This window comes from Poromitra crassiceps (genome assembly GCF_964638095.1).
Source record: "Poromitra crassiceps genome assembly, contig: HAP1_SCAFFOLD_130, whole genome shotgun sequence".
Classification (NCBI taxonomy): domain Eukaryota; kingdom Metazoa; phylum Chordata; class Actinopteri; order Beryciformes; family Melamphaidae; genus Poromitra; species Poromitra crassiceps.
Genome location: NW_028152231.1, coordinates 408,024 through 426,719, shown reverse-complemented (window position 1 = coordinate 426,719; position 18,696 = coordinate 408,024). Strand labels below are relative to the sequence as shown.

The 18,696-nt window shown below is 46.9% G+C and overlaps 1 protein-coding gene across 2 annotated transcripts in view; it reads right to left on the bottom strand.

The window, feature by feature from the left end:
• Positions 1-1,125: 1,125 nt before the first annotated feature.
• The window catches only part of LOC310800898 (tuberin-like), a 52,603-nt gene continuing 35,032 nt past the window's right edge, over positions 1,126-18,696 (bottom strand). The window contains exons 27-42 of one of the 2 annotated variants that reach the window (XM_083664783.1): positions 16,974-17,135; positions 16,295-16,453; positions 15,919-16,031; positions 14,291-14,545; positions 13,258-13,527; positions 12,166-12,267; positions 9,893-10,050; positions 6,969-7,594; positions 6,566-6,644; positions 6,396-6,482; positions 5,091-5,277; positions 4,355-4,494; positions 3,958-4,036; positions 3,753-3,844; positions 3,527-3,625; positions 1,126-1,750 (exon numbers count right to left, since the gene is read on the bottom strand). In XM_083664783.1, coding sequence (XP_083520909.1) covers positions 1,580-1,750; positions 3,527-3,625; positions 3,753-3,844; positions 3,958-4,036; positions 4,355-4,494; positions 5,091-5,277; positions 6,396-6,482; positions 6,566-6,644; positions 6,969-7,594; positions 9,893-10,050; positions 12,166-12,267; positions 13,258-13,527; positions 14,291-14,545; positions 15,919-16,031; positions 16,295-16,453; positions 16,974-17,135 — 2,779 coding nt within the window. In that variant the 3' untranslated portion in view covers positions 1,126-1,579. The remainder of the gene's footprint in view (positions 1,751-3,526; positions 3,626-3,752; positions 3,845-3,957; positions 4,037-4,354; positions 4,495-5,090; positions 5,278-6,395; positions 6,483-6,565; positions 6,645-6,968; positions 7,595-9,892; positions 10,051-12,165; positions 12,268-13,257; positions 13,528-14,290; positions 14,546-15,918; positions 16,032-16,294; positions 16,454-16,973; positions 17,136-18,696) is intronic. The other variant, XM_083664782.1, reaches the window with a different exon arrangement.

Genomic DNA, 18,696 nt, shown 5'->3' with positions numbered 1-18,696 from the left:
TTCTCATTTTCTGGGAATTACAATCGGCCTACATGAGGTACCTTCTCCTGGGGTGTGTCACAGGAATGGCCATGGATTCTGTTACCATTAGCCTACATAAATAATGTAAGATAAATCAAGCTCCAAATGATTGCAGTAGCTTTGAATTTAGAAACAGATATATCCACAGTCTTGAGATTGTTTTAGAGAAAACGATATGAAAGAAACAAAAGGAGTATCCGTTATGAGGCTAACTTTAGGCAAATATGATAATGTTTCAGTGTCACTGTTCAGGCCGTGCTTTGGAGTCTTGTCCAGGTATTCGTGACTCGTGAGTCTGGCCCATAGAGATAAACAGTGTGTATCTCTATCCCATAGAGATAAACTGTCTATCTCTATCACATCTAGATCCCATAGAGATAAACACTGTTTATCTCTATCACATCTATATTTACTTTACTTTATTTCATTTGGCAGACGCCTTTCTCCAAAGCGATGTACATACAGAAAATAACAAGCATAGATCATGTAACATACATAGTGGAAAGCAGAGATAATGAAAAGATAAATACAATAAAAGAACCAAAAAAAAAAAAAAAAAGACAGTTGAAGGTCCGTGGGCAGCATGTAAGGGAGATGGAGAGGGAAGGTTAGGGGGAGGTGAAATGGAGAAAAGAGATGAGTTTTTAGCCGATTGCGGAAGATGGGGAGATTCGGATATCCCATTATATCACATCTAGATCCCATAAAGATAAAACAGTGTCTATCTCTATCACATAGAGATAAACTTATCTCTATGGTCTGACCCGCTGACTTAAAGATTAATGCGGTCTGATATTATTTAAACAATCTTTGAGCAACAGTTGTACCAAAAGTTTGTGGCTTTGTGTTATTGTTGTGGAGGAATCTTACAAATTGGACGTTGATGGTATAAAACTATAAACACATGGAAAAATGGCCATGGATTCTGCACCTGCGTTACTTCCTGCATCTTATTAGACACAGAGGTTGGAGGAGATTCAAACTCATTTAGCGTTCTTGATCATTGCACTCTGCTCATGTGGTTGAGTTAATAAGAAAGATTAAGAAAGAGCACAAATCCAAATACCACACTTTTTTTCCCATAGTCTCTCTTTATTCCACACACACACATATTTACACACAAACGCACACTGCTTCCAAATGTAGTGTTACCTACAGCTTTACTCATCTCCTGTTACACATCAGAAATATCTTGATTAGCCCGAAAAAGTGCAAAGCGTTAGCGTTTCAAAATCTTCGAAAAATATGCAGAAATCACCGTCTTCATATACCAATACTTCAGCACAAAATAATACGCCTGTGTGATATCGTGAAGTTCAGAGGTTCTCAATTACAAATGCAGTAATCCAATTGGTTCATGTCAAAATCAGTGTGCATACATCTTCCTGGATTCTTTCACACTTAAAGAGGAGAAACTAAATTTGCCTCGGCTCTAAGACAGGTGTGTACATGTCTGGTTGTGTGTGTGTGCGTGTGCGTGCGTGCGTGTGTGTGTGTGTGTGTGCATGTGTGCGTGCGAGTACAATAAACGTCATCCCAAGAGGTGAAGGGATATCATCTAAACAAAGTCTGTGAAATCATCCACCGTAGAGACCAGTCTCTTCCTCTGACCCGAGCCTTCTGCGTTTGCCGCCGCGCTGCTCTGTTGATATGCAGACTTGTTCTGCTGGGTGTGTCCTTGGGTCAGCGAGATGCCCGGGGTCGGCCGCGACTGAATGTCCTCCTGGGCCTGAGCCAGAGGCAGGGAGAGGAGACAAGGTGAGAAGCCAGAAGCAGGGAGAGGAGACAAGGTGAGAAGAAGCCAGAAGCAGGGAGAGGAGACAAGGTGAGAAGCCAGAGGCAGGGAGAGGAGACAAGGTGAGAAGCCAGAAGCAGGGAGAGGAGACAAGGTGAGAAGCCAGAGGCAGGGAGAGGAGACAAGGTGAGAAGCCAGAGGCAGGGAGAGGAGACAAGGTGAGAAGCCAGAAGCAGGGAGAGGAGACAAGGTGAGAAGCCAGAGGCAGGGAGAGGAGACAAGGTGAGAAGCCAGAGGCAGGGAGAGGAGACAAGGTGAGAAGCCAGAAGCAGGGAGAGGAGACAAGGTGAGAAGAAGCCAGAAGCAGGGAGAGGAGACAAGGTGAGAAGCCAGAGGCAGGGAGAGGAGACAAGGTGAGAAGCCAGAAGCAGGGAGAGGAGACAAGGTGAGAAGCCAGAGGCAGGGAGAGGAGACAAGGTGAGAAGCCAGAAGCAGGGAGAGGAGACAAGGTGAGAAGCCAGAGGCAGGGAGAGGAGACAAGGTGAGAAGCCAGAGGCAGGGAGAGGAGACAAGGTGAGAAGCCAGAGGCAGGGAGAGGAGACAAGGTGAGAAGCCAGAGGCAGGGAGAGGAGACAAGGTGAGAAGACAGAAGCAGGGAGAGGAGACGAGGTGAGAAGCCAGAGGCAGGGAGAGGAGACAAGGTGAGAAGACAGAAGCAGGGAGAGGAGACAAGGTGAGAAGCCAGAGGCAGGGAGAGGAGACAAGGTGAGAAGACAGAAGCAGGGAGAGGAGACAAGGTGAGAAGAAGCCAGAAGCAGGGAGAGGAGACAAGGTGAGAAGACAGAAGCAGGGAGAGGAGACAAGGTGAGAAGAAGCCAGAAGCAGGGAGAGGAGACAAGGTGAGAAGACAGAAGCAGGGAGAGGAGACAAGGTGAGAAGACAGAAGCAGGGAGAGGAGACAAGGTGAGAAGACAGAAGCAGGGAGAGGAGACAAGGTGAGAAGACAGAAGCAGGGAGAGGAGACAAGGTGAGAAGACAGAAGCAGGGAGAGGAGACAAGGTGAGAAGCCAGAGGCAGGGAGAGGAGACAAGGTGAGAAGACAGAAGCAGGGAGAGGAGACAAGGTGAGAAGAAGCCAGAAGCAGGGAGAGGAGACAAGGTGAGAAGACAGAAGCAGGGAGAGGAGACAAGGTGAGAAGAAGCCAGAAGCAGGGAGAGGAGACAAGGTGAGAAGACAGAAGCAGGGAGAGGAGACAAGGTGAGAAGACAGAAGCAGGGAGAGGAGACAAGGTGAGAAGACAGAAGCAGGGAGAGGAGACAAGGTGAGAAGACAGAAGCAGGGAGAGGAGACAAGGTGAGAAGACAGAAGCAGGGAGAGGAGACGGGGTGAGAAGAAGCCAGAAGCAGGGAGAGGAGACAAGGTGAGAAGACAGAAGCAGGGAGAGGAGACAAGGTGAGAAGAAGCCAGAAGCAGGGAGAGGAGACAAGGTGAGAAGACAGAAGCAGGGAGAGGAGACAAGGTGAGAAGACAGAAGCAGGGAGAGGAGACGAGGTGAGAAGACAGAAGCAGGGAGAGGAGACAAGGTGAGAAGGACAGATGAAAAGATGAGAGGGAAAGAGAGAGATGACATTGGAATTTACGAGCGGAGATAAAACGGTCAATCAAACGAACAAAAAGAGTGCATAGGTAGACAGATGGAGAACCTTTTACCTTTGTGTGTGTGTGTGTGTGTGTGTGAGAGTGTGTGCGCGTGCGTGCGTGCTCATTTACCCGGGTCCTGATCCTTTTAATGTGTCGTAACCTCGCCAGCCACTTGGAGGCGTACGCATCGGAAGGGTTTGCTCTGTACTGATGGACCAAAGAAGCCATCTGGGGGAGAGACGAGGACAGAAGGGTGAAGTGAGTGTGTGTGACCAAGTGACTGTGCATTAGAGAGATAAAGTGAGTGTGTGTGACCAAGTGACTGTGCATTAGAGAGATAAAGGAGTGCACTTACATTGGCATGCAGGGCCATCTGTCGGACCAAGAGCGGCAGGTTGCGGTCCGAAACAATCTTGGCCAGCGTTGTGTCCACTAACCCCTCCAGGTCTGAGAAGGAGCAAGACGAGGGACAAGACAAGTAAAAGCAAAAGAGAGAGAGTGACAACAAGAGCAGGCAGAAGATGGAACTTTTTAGTCTGTCCAGTCAACCGTTGTCTCACCTTTGCGACACTGGAGGGTGACGAGGTTACATTCATAGTCCAGTGGTTTTATGATGACTTCTACGAAGTTGAACTGACCCTGTGTTGGAGGGGAAGAGAGAGGCACGCTGGAGTTGGGAGCACAACGTATTCACTACTTTTTTACGTGAAGACACTGTCTAGCATCGTGTCAAAACGCTTCTGATGTTTTTGTGCTGTTTTTTTTATGTGAAGCAATGGACCCGTAGCACTGTGCCCAAGATCACTTCCCCCTTGGGGACAAAAGCCTTTAACCTGACGCTGCCAGATGGGGGCGGTGTCTTGTGAACAAAATACCGCCCCCGTCTGGCAGCGTCAGGTGAAAAAGAGTTTACTGCACATTAGTTTTGTGTGTGCATGCGTGCGCGCGTGTACGTACTTTTATGGTGCCCAGTTTGTACTCCTCTCCAGAGTCGTTGTACACGACCATGACAAAATCATTGCCGATGTGACGCTTTTTGTTGCAACAGCCCTTGTCGCTCTCCCTGTTTGGCATCAGTGTGGCGATGTGGAAGATCGCTGCAGAGACAACATCCATGAATACCACAGGCATACAAAGAGAGTATTTGTTGTATGTGTGAGATACTCACTCACAACTGAAAGACATCACACACAAGCACAACATTGCTGAACCCTGAACCCGGTCCCTGAAGAGCATCAAAGACACAAACCACCCCCACAACAGTCTGTTCTCCCTGCTACCCTCAGGGAGGAGATACAGGGTCCCAAGAGCACGCACAAATCGCTTGAGGGACAGTTTCTTCTCACAGGCCACGAGACTCCTTAACATATACAAATAGTGTAGTAGCCGTACTGTACCGCACTGCAGCTGCTACCGTCACGTATGACTAATGTTCAATAGTATGTTTAATTAGGTATATGTTATTTGCACCTAACAGAATGTTATTATGTTTAATTATGTTTAAAGTATGTTCATGCCATTTGCACTATGGGCAGTGAATACGCCACCGTCTGTGGCGTGTCTTACTGCTTTATTGCTTGTTGCCTCTTGTTTTTATTTATTTATCTTTTATTTTTTGCACTATGTTGTAACGGAGCCTACAGCACAAGAATTTCACACGTGATACTTGTACTACTCTCACAAACACGCTCACCCTGCATGATGTCGTCGTGCCAGCAGTAGGTGAATTCTCCATCGTCTCCGTACTGGTCGAGCCCGCCGAGGAAGATCTGGTCGGGGTCACAGTCTTTCAGATGGATGAGTTTGCCCAGGCCCGTCAGGAAGGCGGCGTAGCGGTTCGAACCGTACTCGTTCGACAGGATGGCGACCTCGTTGTTTACCTGGCAGAGTTGAGATGTTGAGGGTGCAAACTCAAATGAGACTGTCCATTAACTCATTGAGTGCCAAGGACGAGTATGTTCGTCAATTGGTTTAGTAACGTAGAGTGCCAAGGACGAGTATGTTCGTCAATTGCGTTTTTTGACGGTGGGACGTGGATCAACGCCTAATATATCTCCTGTAAAATTTTGGGGCATGTTGAATGTGTATAACCTATTTTACCGACCCATCAGGTGGCGACAGTGCTCTCCAGATTACAGAAAGGTCCGGAAAACAGCAGGAAAAACCCCTGTGATGAAAGAGAAACCGCTCATGCTGCAGCCAGAGCCATATAGATGGCTCTGACTGCAGCTGATGTTGGCTGCGAACAGCAGTCAATCCGCGCACACAACTGAGCCCCTCTGCCTCTGTCTGTCTGTCTGTCTGCATAGTTTCTTCACACGATTAGCCACCAGAAAGGCAGCACCCAACGCCGAAGGGCCAAACCTTTCCCTGCAGTCCGGTTTGGCATTTCCGTGTCGCGCTGGGAGCCGGCGCAAAAAAACGGAGCGCTCCGAAAATAGACTGGGTGCATGTTAGGCTGTGTGTTAGTGTGGGGAGGAGTTTGCAGCTGAGGGGGGGAGAGGGGGGTGGGGCACGCAGGCACCACACAACTACACCACGTCACTACATCAGAAAATATTATCTTCAGACTCAGTGAATGTGCTTGAAATGCTGCATTTCACAAAAGGCGGAATAACTCAGCTTCTAATTTGAAAAGTGTCTTTTTGCTCAAAACAGCCTATCTTCTCCGGCTCATAACTAAAGAACGGAAAATGGGATCAATAAACTTTTTTTTGCAGATGATAGAAGAGAGTCTCATCGTTCTTTGTGCGTGTTCGGTGTTTACATAGTAATATCACACAATATTCTGTGGGCCTTGAGAAATCACTGAAAACGCTCTGAAACTCTGGCACTGGGAGCGTCCGTTCTCCAAAAGTGGCTGGCACTCAATGAGTTAAGTGACAATAATATTCAATGATGACAATCAGATTAGATAAATAATTTAGAGAGAGGAACTGAGGACACAGGAGTCAGGGCTGACATCTGAAAGGTGTGCTTGTGTGCGTGTCTGTCTCACCTGACCAGAACCTACGAACACCACTCCGATCTTATGGGTGTCGTAAGGGGGCATCTGATCCAGTACCTTCACAGCACGGTCGATCACCTACAACAGAGGAGAAACATCGTTTACAAATGCATTTACTGCTCAGGAACAGATTCCAGCTAGACTGAAAAGGACCAACTGACCTGAGTTTTGGGCAGCAGCAGGGGTTTGTTGGCCTCGTTCCCAAAGAAGGGAGAGTGATAGAGCTGGAGGAAGACAAAACTACAGAGAGAAAGACGGAGAGAAAAGAGAGATGTTTGTTATGGGTACCACTTTAGGTTTGTAACGTGTTATTAGCTCATCACATATCAGTTGTAGTTTTCAAAAACTGGTTGTTATATGTTTTTCACTGTGTCAATTGAGTAATCTAATTATTCAAATTTAGGCAGTAGACGCTAATTCCTCTCGGACCAAAAGCCAGTGGAGCCAAGATTGGCTCTTGATTGCTTCTGCGGGCTCTTCGTACCCAAATGTGGGCTTTAGGTACAAACAATAGATGCTGTGTTGATGTCCTTTGTTTATCAGTGTTGCGTGTGTGCGCAGCACCTCGGGCTGATTCCAGCGATCTTCTCTGTGTTGCTGGGTCCAGGGCGGCTGTGGTAGGAGTCCCTCTCTGTCCTCCTCTCTCTCCTGGAGGAGGGGGCCGACACAGAGATGGTGTGACCCCGGGGGCGGTGTCCTCCACCGGGGGAGATGGGTCCAGGCTGGACGCTCGCTGTCGGGAACTCCAACTTCATCCTCGCTCCTCCTCCACTCTGGGGCAGCACGGCGCACGGAGCTTCACCCCCTTGATTCGGACCTCCCGGTCCATTCCCCTCTCCTCCTCCACCACCACCACCACCCTCCACTTTCTCTTTCTCCAGATGAGGCTGTTGGGGCTGCGGTCTGCCCTCTGAAGGGGCCCTGGGCCGGGGTGCGTCGTCTCCTCCTACCGCGGTCCCCGACTCTAGAGCGGCATTGGAGAAGGCTTCGGGCAAGGTCTGGAGCTCAGGGGAGGAGCTGGACTTGTTAAGCCCCTGGCCCTGGGACTGAGTGTGGGTCTGAAAGGGAAGCTCGGGCCCCTGGCTGCCCGGCGTGGAGGGTCCGAGAGTGGGCTGGTCGATGGGAATCGCTCCCTCGCTCACCTCTTCCAGAGTCGACTTGTCATCGTCCTGACTGGAGGTGGAGGAGGACTGGAGCAGAGAGATAAGATAAGACGAGTTGAATATAAAAAATAACAGAGGAGACAACGCTCTGCATAAAATGGCAAACTGTCATTGCGTTATGGCCTTTGGTTCGGCGTTTATACCAGCCGCAAATGTGATTGAAAACGCTGTAGTGTGCATGCCCCGGCCAGTAGGGAACGGTGTAACTTTGCAATACAACACCACAGAATAACACCACATGCTACACGTACTGTAACACACAAACGCTTCCTTCTACATCACAGTGTAGAACAACAAAGCAAAGACAAAACACTCCGCTGAACACAGTATGGAGATACACTGCTGCAGATTGTTGGACTACTTGGTTGCATTAAAGAATAAATACCCAGTAAAGCCCTATCAGAAGATAATTTCGCTAAGTTTTGTGAAACATTGGCTGCTATTTCAATTGTAAATTTCCTTCGTTGAATTAATTAATATGCACGAACGTTAATAGCGGGCACTAATTGCCCATTATGTATTTTTAGCAACTCAAGATCATACTCTGGTGTCACGATAGCTTGTTGAATGCGCCATTGTGCCTTTAAAGTCGAACTGAACCCGTTCGTCACGTGCGTCGCAGTCCGTTTCAGACTGAAAACATAATTTGTCTGAGATGACAAGTTGAGAGGCGGGTCATAGTATCATGTCGATGATTTGATTTGACAATTCTGTCGACTGGCTTTGGCATTGGTCAATCATGGCGTGTTCCACCCCCAAATCGAGTGGGATTCAGCGTGTTGTCGTGCTACGCGAGTGGGATCCGCGGAGTACCAGGCAGCCACCTGCTTCGTGCGGAGGGAGCGGACAATCCGATGAATGGGTGCTGCCCGCTCGCCTGGAATCTCCGAGGGCAGACCCCTGACAACCACGCTCTCAAGCGCGCGCCTTTTACGCTATTTCTGTAAATACGATATCTGTGGAATGCACGTTTTAACCGGTTTTAACGAGCCAGTCACATTTCTTTGCATTCTTAGATATTATAGTTTTTGTTTTTTGTTCATGTTTCTAACAATTGGCCAACTTAGTAGTTAGTTTATGGGATAGAAATTCTGCCAGATGACAGGCACTAGGTGCCATTTTCGACTTCATTTGGAAGAGAAAATTATCGTGAAATGAAGATTTGATTGACAGCTGCATGTCATGATATGATTGGTTGAAATGGGGTAGAAATTTGATAGTACTGGGTGACGTCAGCAAACTGTAAATTACTGTTATCAATGAAATCTTGAAAAATGAACTTTTGATGTGAAAAAGTGTGAAAAACTAAAGAAATTATATTGTTGTGATTTGTTTTGCATACATTATTAACCCTAGAACACTAACGTGATTTAAAGTCACACCATCACTAACGTCGGGTGTATTTCACCCGATGCAATATACCCCATAAAACATACTTCTCATCAAAATATCTTAAAGTACAACAATACATGGCAAATTGAGGTACTCTTCTTTTGTTTTTAAATGTGAAATATCACAAAAAACACAAAAAAGTTTATTATGGGGGACACTATAAAAAATATGTCAAATTCGGGAAAAATGAGGTAATCGTTATAAAAAATCCCCCCCCCGCAAAAAAAAAGGAGCTCCCAACTTCTCTTTCGGTCCACCCATTCATGGGACTTGTGTGGTGAAAAAAAAAAAAAAGTCACCACAATACCATTGTAACTAACCCAAAGATATTTTACCCTCTATCACTAACGTCGGGTGAAAATCACCCGAACACGTAGCCGGTAGAAAAAACCATGAATGGGAGCAGGGAAACAAACCTACATTCAATGACGTCAGTGAGCATCCTGAAGGTACCTAAGGACCCGCCCACCTGAGACAGCAGCAAGACAATGAAAATCACGTGAATTCAATTGTCCGGGTGAAAATCACCCGACGTTAGTGTTCTAGGGTTAAGAAGGTGCACTGCATACCCAGGTATTTGAACTAAAATAAAATAAAAGTCATTTATGAGTTCAGCTCGACTTTAAGGCTATATTATTGATATATTTATTGATTGATTGAGGTGAATGTTCCTGTTGTCTTTCATTGTCTTCCATGTGCGAAGTGGGGCCGTGTCGTCACAGTTTTCACAAGAATTGCATTTTGTTACTTTACATGGTGACGGTAAGGAGGGTGGCATTATCAAAGAATTCCACTTTGGAAACTGGTTTCACTTTTTTGTGTTTTCAGGCCCCAATAACGCTGTTGTCATGGAAACGGAAGGCCCAAATGCAACGAAAATTTGCGGTTTTATGCAGAGCGTAGCATAACATTGGTGTGTTGGTGACTACCTACCCTGCTGAGAGTTCCAGGGGGCGGGGTCTTTGTGAACTTGTCAGCAGACATGAATATGGGCTCAGAGACCATTGGTTCAAACTCCTCACTCTCTGGCCAATCAGATGGGGAGTGTGCCGAGGTGACCCCTGACCCTTCCTCCAGCACCACCACCGAGTCTACAGCAAGAAGACACAGCAAACAAACATGTGGGTATAGGTGGACACACACACACACACACACACACACAGTTCTACACCAACTAAGGTGCACCCACGCCCACCCACCCCCCCCCACTCACACACACACGCCAGTGTTGAGTCCACGTTTCATTACACAATCATAAAACACACAAATCAAAACACTCCCACCTCAAGCATAAACAAACAACTGTGAATTTAAATTTTGACAGAAACACCACACACACATTCTCATCTGACCATTAAATGGTCAGTAAATTTTACACTACTTGGTCTAGAGCAGGGATGTCAGAGATACCTACCAAAAAACAAAGGAATCAACAAGATGCTGTCGAAAAAGAGAAAGGTTGACACGGAATGCAGGCAGTTTCAAGAGAAATGGAAAGAGCAGTATTTCTTTTGTGAAGTAAATGGGTAAATGAGTCGAATTGATTTTAGTAAAAAAAAAAAATCTGGCCCCCATGAGGTCTCAGTTGAACAAATCCGGCCCTCTACCTAATATGAGTCTGACACCCCTGGTCTAGAGTCTAGACAGACGAAATCTAAATTCTAGCCAAGTACATTAGAAGGCAAAGGAAAGACAATTAAATCACGCTGACAATATGAAACAAAATCAGATGCATCTACATTAATCACCAGGTGATGAAACAAACTCAACTGGCAGACAAGCAAATAGACACACGTGCGCACACACACACACACACACACACACACACACACGTGTGCACACAAACAACCTAAATCCATCCTACAAACACTGAATAATAAATTTGTGTTTGGGGTTGCTCGTCTGAAAACTCTGAAAACTCCTCTCTTGCCAGACTGGCCTCTACCACCAATAAGGTGAGAACAATTTCTTCTACTTGATGAGGTCTGAGCTTTCCTGTTGACAACAGAAGGTCACAGGTTAAAGTCAAACCTCGGAACACGTTCAGGAAGACCAGAGTGAGAGGTCGCACAAGAGGATTAGAAGGAAAATCAACAAGGGAGTCCAAAAAAATTAATTGTCATTGGTTGATCCTTGTGCAGTAGTCACGTACATACATTCAGCCGTATCATTGGCTCGTTTGTCGCTTTGATCCTCTCCCATAGCTCAGTCAGCTGTTGACGACCCTCCCTCCATCCCATGTCAATAATATAAGATTGATGGGTAAAGCAGAAATGCAGTATAATATATTCCGTCACTTGTGCCATTTTGGAGCATAAAACAGCTTGTTTACCACGAGGAGCCGAAACACAAAGAAACTCACGTGTGAGTTTCTTTGTGTTTGTGTACCTTACTTGATTGATTGATATATTGCCTAGTTTTACACTACAAGACTTTCCTCCTGATTTTACACAGGATTTCCAGTTGGGCTCAGTCTGTCTTTGTTGACTCTAGTCTTGTTGTCTGCAGTTGTTGTTGTGCCAGTCGGCAGCAACATGTGTTAGGGTATACTGGGTACAGATCTGTTAGGGTATACTGGGTACAGATCTGTTAGGGTATATACTCTACTGGGTACACATTTCTATTTTGACACTTTTGCGCTGAGCCCAGAGTTCAAAATATCTCAACGCTCACCTACTTGTCGCTGACCTTTCATGAGCACAACCAATCAGAGGAGAAAAGAAGATGGTGCTGTTGCTGCTCACCTCTTGTCCTGCAGGTTTGCGCTCCACTCTACCTCGCGTTGAGAAAAGTGCACTTTTCGCTTATCGTGTGAAGGGGGCTTTAGTGTAAACTGCCTCCAGATTTCTAGTCTTCTAGTATAACCTGCCTCCCGATGCCAGTCGGAGCCACAAAGATTATATCAAACATGTTTGAATTTCAAAGTGAAAAGTCTTGTAGTGTATACTGCCTCGTCTGAGTCAGTTGTGTCGTGTATTTCAGTCCGTTTTTTCAGTCGTGATCAAAAATCGTAATGAACCAGTCTTGTAGTGTAAACTCCCCAGCCTTTTCAGAATCTGTTAAGATTTTCAAAGTCTTCTAGTGTCTCACAGGCAGGGGGGGAGAGAGGGTATGGGGGAAGGCGGCATACAGTACATGTTTGCTTTGATCTGGGGGGAGAGTATGAGGGAAGGGGGGGGCGGGGGCACACATGTGTTAGACGGTACCTGCCCAGGAAATACTCCTGTGCAAACTGCCAGGAGGGGCCGGAGGGCCTGGAGGGCCTGGGGGGGCAGAGCCCAAACCCAGAGACCAGAGAGAGCCACACACTGCAGGCAGGCAGGGAGCCAATGGGACGGGTTGGGCACACGCCGCCACAATACACCGCAGCCAATCACAAACCAGCATGGTGGTGTTGAAGATGAAAAAACATGAAAACAAAACTAATCAGGAACAAGAACAAAAATGTAAAAAACAGACCAGTTCAAAGAAAAAAAAAAGGATGTAAATGAATTACAATGAGAAGAGGAAAGAATGTTGAAGGAACGTGAAGCAGAGTTCACAAGGTCATGAAAGATAAGATATAAAGATGAGAAGTGTGTGTGTGTGTGTGGGGGGGGGGGGGGGTGAACCCCAGAGCAAGAAACCAAACAAACAGCAGCACAGGTGACAGGACACACAGGTGACAGGACACTGAGCAGGTGACAGGACACTGAGCAGGTGACAGGACACTGAGCAGGTGACAGGACACACAGGTGACAGGACACTGAGCAGGTGACAGGACACTGAGCAGGTGACAGGACACTGAGCAGGTGACAGGACACTGAGCAGGTGACAGGACACTGAGCAGGTGACAGGACACTGAGCAGGTGACAGGACACTGAGCGTGGATGAAAAAGAGACTTCTGCTAAAAAAAAAAAAAACGTTTGAACTTGACCTGAGCCAGCGCAGGCTGCTGCTCTACTGACCTGAGCAGAGTATTTACTGAGATCATCAAACCCATAAGCAGGAGCGAGGACAGGCAGTCATGCGGACAGGATGGCCAATCACGCGTAAACATCAATTCAATTTCTATCCAGTCAGGATGTGCTGTTCCATTTATTGACAATAACACCAGGTGGGAGCTCTTTTCTAAATGAATAGTACACACAAAACCCCAGGTACACTTGCCTGCCTGCCTGTCCTCTTCAATGCCACACTTCCTGCTCAGCAGGAAGCTAAATGTCAATGTTTTTTGGACCTCACCTGTATGGATTTCAGCTGCAAGCAATGACAAGATGAAAACACAACTCTCTCTCTCCCTCTGTCGCTTACTCACCGGTGTTGGAGCGCTGGATCAGGTTTGCCTTCCCTCCTGCACTGCTGTGTGTTTGGGGAGGGGGTTGAGAGATGGGGGCGGGGGCGGGAGCTGGGGCTGGTGGTGGCGGGGCAGCGGTGCTGGCCGGGGCACTGGCTGTCTGGGCGGGCGGCTCCTTCACCCCCTCCATCGCCATGAGCACAGTGGAGAGCTCCTGCAGGGGCATCATGCCCAGCTCTGAGGAGAAGGGACTGGGAGGGTTCTCCAGAGACATCAGCCAGCTAGTGTTACCTGCACACACAGACACCAGTACAACAACAGTAGATCAGACCAGTGGGTTCTCAAACTTTTTCACTGCAAGGACACCCTAAACGGACAAAAATTTGACCACATTTGATAAGATTTTTTGCTTTTAGATGTTTTATTACAGAAAGTGTATGAAACCCATGAGCAAAACAGTCCTACATTCTATCACTGTGTTGCTTATGGATGGAATTATAGTGAAAATAAATGATCCCCTTTTTTGCTGGGTACCCGCTGGAATCCCCTCAAGGACCCCTGGGGGTCCCCGGATCCCACTTTGAGATCCACTGGATTTAGACCACTGGATTAGACCACTTGATCGATGGATAATATCTCTATACATCTATTGCTCATCGTTCCTCCTATCTGTGGAATCATCCATCATAGTGTCAACAGACAGTCTTTAAGACAGAATTTAATATTAGAACAGCTCAAAACGGAAAACTGTGCTGATTGACATAAGCCTGATGACTTGTTGTAAGCGTATCTTCTTTGAATGAGTGACTTGAATGCTGATGATGGACAGCAGCGACAGATAGGAGCGACGGAGGCTATTCAAAGATTGAGACAAAAATCACACAAACAGCTAAACCCCGATGGGTTAACTGAATAGTGAACAGCAGTACCTAGATCTCTTCACTCTATAGTGTGTGTGTGTGTGTGTGTGTGTGTGTGTGTGTGTGTGTATGTGTGTGTGTGTGTGTGTGTGTGTGTGCGTGTGTGTGTGTGCGTGCGTGCACGCGCAGCCTACCAGACGGCCGTCGTATAAAGATCTCCGCCCAGCCCTGTGTGAGCATGGGGACAAACTCAGCCAGGCTGGGATTGCCTCTGAGTGGCGGGGGAGCGGAGGAATGGGTGAGAGAGGCGGAGGAGGAGGGAGGACCCAGGCCATCCAGGGTGGGGGGGCCAGAGGAGGGGGGAGAGAGAGGGGCGGCCAACTCCCCCTCAGAGGGCGACACCAGTGGACTGAGACTCTGGGCAGGACCGGCACGCAGTGCATGGCCACCTGGGAATATAGGTGAGACATGGAAGAGGAAGGTCATCATCATCGCCATAACATTTGTCAACTCCTTCTGCTTTCGATGAGGAAACCAATTCACATTACTTTTTTTGTGATTCATTTTTTTTATCAATTCAAATGTTAACCAAACAGTTAGAAAAACATAACAGCATCTACAAAAACAACACAAGACACAAAATGCACCCACAAACACAAACAAAATCACTAAAAAAAAAAAAAAAAACCCACCCACCACCACCACCGACACACACAAACAAGGGCCCACAGCACTACGTATGTATGTATGTATGCCCCTCAGCCAGTACAAAAACTCAGCACTCTAGAACCCATTTTGACCAGATCAAAAACAAGGAGCATCAACAAGTGAATAGTCCCAAACAACCCAACAATCAACAAAGAACAAATAAACAGAACCTAGCTACCTGGCCCCCGACACATGGCTTCAATAAATGTGCTCCATGACGTAATGTGATCTACTTTAGCACCATGCATGAGGGCCACCAACATCTCCACGGCAGCCAGGTCCACAACAGAGGATACCCATTGTTGTTCCAAGGGCAGGATATGCAGAGTCAACCAATTCACATGACTCTCTTTTTTTTTTTTGCTGGATCAGACATGTGTACCAGTGACCAAATGTACTTGTTGCATCATGTACTCTTTTGTAGAGCTGGGTATTGGTTCAAATTTCAAGAATCGATTCGATTCCGATTCACAAGGTTGCGAATCGATTAATTTCGATTCGATTCGATTCGATTCCGATTCGATCAATTTCAATATTGATTTGGTTAGTGATACCAAAATGTGTTTTTTGAGCTGTACCCTGAATTACATGACTGTCCAGTTATGTAACATAGGGGTTCCCAACCAGCCAAGTAGATACATGGGAAAAAAAGTTGCAGACCTGTTGTCAATTTTAATGGTTTTAGTTACACATACATGTATATTTACTCACCAGGTGGTGACAAAGGGTAAATAACAGCCTTTTCATCTGTCAATAAAGACACTTTCACAATTATGCACAGTGATTTGATTTCAGCCTATATAATTTCTAAAAGTAGATATTAATGATCAAACATTTCCATTCATGTAGCCTACAGTATTTATGTTTTTGTTTCAACTACAAACATAAATAAACGTCAACTTGAAACTATGTTTCAACTACCACACACAGCATAATATTTTACCCTGTTTATTTAAAAAAAAAAAAAATCGATCTCTGGACATATGAATCGATAATCGAGGATTAAAATGAAAATCGATTAAAAATCAGAGAATCGATTTTTTGAACCCAGCCCTACTCTTTTGGTGACTGCCAGAAAAATGGTGACATTGAAGTGGATGCAGAGGAGCATTACCTGACATGGAGCGGACACGGATGCGTGTGGCTCTGTTGATCTGCTGGCTTGACTGAGACTCCAGTTTGGCCGGAGCCTCTTTGGTTATACGGGTGTGTAGAGATGGATCTGACCTACAGGACAAGGAAAAGAGAGATGATGTCAAAAAGCTTGAAATCTGAAGAATTCTATTCTTCTATAGATGTCTTAAAGCTTGCTGGTGGTGCTTATGTTGTAGTCATGTTCTTCTTTGCATTGCATTCTGACTCTGAGATACATTTGGATTTTGATATGATTATTATGTCCTCAATCGAAAATCCAAATAAAGAAATACAAATGTGTGTGTGTGTGTGTGTGTGTGTGTGTGTGTGTGTGTGTGTGTGAGAGAGAGAGAGACCTGGTCATTTCCCCTCCTCCTCCAAGCCGTTCAGCCATGTCCAGGCCCAGCAGCGCCTGCGTTCGGACGCCTCCGCTGGTTGTGATGGTCACCAGCCTGTTCCCCACGAGCCAGGTCATACTGCGACCCCCCGCTAACAAGAACTCTGCAATGGGAGACCTGGGAGGACAGTCAAAGAGGTCAAAGGTCATGATCCCCACAGTGCTTCATTCAACCTGTCAGAATTATTTTACAACCAATTATTATTTTTTACATCAAGTTTTTTGTTCTCGCGTTTTTCTCCCCAATGGTACTTGACCAATTCCTCCTGCTGTCGCGGTCGTTGCTCCGCCCCCATTGCCGATTGCCAGCCGCTTCTTTTGATCCGACAGCGAGGAGTTTCGCCGGGAGGATCATGCTATTCCCCCCCCAGTTCTCCTCCCCCCGAACAGCCAACCAGAGGAGGCACTTGTGCAGCCACCAGGACACATACCCCTAATCCGGCTTCCCACCCGCAGACACGGCCGATGATGACCTCCCTCTGCCTGTAAGGACTCCCAACCAAGCCAGAGGTCAACACATGGGGCTTGAAGCGGCGACCCTCGTGGTGTTGATAGGCAGGGACTCACTAGACGGATGCCCATTTACAACTCAATATCTTACAACATGCGGTGCTGCACATATAGAAATGGGAGCCAACCTCTTGGGCAGGGCTGAGAAGTTGGAGAAGACATATCGTGCCATCATGTCCAGACAGGTCTCCGTCAGCTCCAGGTGGACGGTCTTCAACCCCTCGTCCGCCTGGGTCACGGCGTTCTCGTCCGCCGAGCCCAGGCTGCAGGTGGTGGTGGAGGTGTGCATCCTACAGGGGGCGACAGAGAGATGGCTAAGCGACAGAGGTGGAGAGAGAGAAAGGCGAATGTATGAAATGCACACAGAGTTCATGCAAGTTCTGATACGTAAACATAGAGAAAGGCAAGAGGTCATACAACTCACAGCCACACACAGGACTGTTGATATGTGCTCTCGCTTTCACGGATACATACAGAAAACACACATGTGCGCATGCATGCATAATGTGTGTGCACACACAAGTGCGCAGTTAAGGTTAACAATTTAATTCTCTCCCTCTCTCTCACACACACATGCTGGGACTTGGTATAAGGCAAGTAGAACTATGTATGATATAAGAATGTGTCCAACAGGGTGGCAACATCTCCCTTGATGCTATTCTCTTATCAGTATTCATTGCAGCGAATAACAGCGCCTCTCTGTATCCACAACCACCATTATGCTCTGTAGGGAAATCCACCTCTCTGTATCCACAACCACCAATATGCTCTGTAGGGAAATCCAGTTAGCTGCACATTGGCTAATGGAAAGATGTGTCTGAGTGGACTGGAGAGCTCCCAGGCTCCACTTCTGCCTGCCAGAGTGAAAGTAAAGGCCAGGCTGGCTCGCTGCCTGGGGCTGAAGTCAACACATTTGGTAGGAGTGATTTTTAACAACATTCTCAGGATGAGTAAGCCAGGCTGAGATTTTCGCCGTTCTCTCTACACAGTGGGGGAGTATTCAAGCCGGAGAATTTTTTCCGCCGCCCCACATGCTAACAGAATAACAATCTGAAAACAAGGCCAAATCAAACAAACATAGATAGATATTATAATATATAAAAAAATATAATAAAATAAGCAGCAGATAAGGTACAATGGGACATAAGCAACACTGGGTGAAGGGTGATGTGAGAAAAATATAAGAGGGACACGTTTGCTCAGTTGATCTATTCAATTTAGCTTGACCTGTGTCAGCCCTGTAACTACCTGTGTCAGCCCTGTAACTACCTGTGTCAGCCCTGTAACTACCTGTAACTACCTGTGTCAGCCCTGTAACTACCTGTGTCAGCCCTGTAACTACCTGTGTCAGCCCTGTAACTACCTGTCAGCCCTGTAACTACCTGTCAGCCCTGCAACTACCTGTGTCAGCCCTGTAACTACCTGTGTCAGCCCTGTAACTACCTGTGTCAGCCCTGTAACTACCTGTGTCAGCCCTGTAACTATCTGTGTCAGCCCTGTAACTACCTGTGTCAGCCCTGCAACTACCTGTGTCAGCCCTGTAACTACCTGTGTCAGCCCTGCAACTACCTATGTCAGCCCTGTAACTACCTGTCAGCCCTGTAACTACCTGTGTCAGCCCTGCAACTACCTGTGTCAGCCCTGCAACTACCTGTGTCAGCCCTGTAACTACCTGTGTCAGCCCTGTAACTACCTGTGTGAGCCCTGTAACTACCTGTGTCAGCCCTGTAACTACCTGTCAGCCCTGTAACTACCTGTGTCAGCCCTGTAACTACCTGTGTCAGCCCTGTAACTACCTGTGTCAGCCCTGTAACTACCTGTCAGCCCTGCAACTACCTGTGTCAGCCCTGC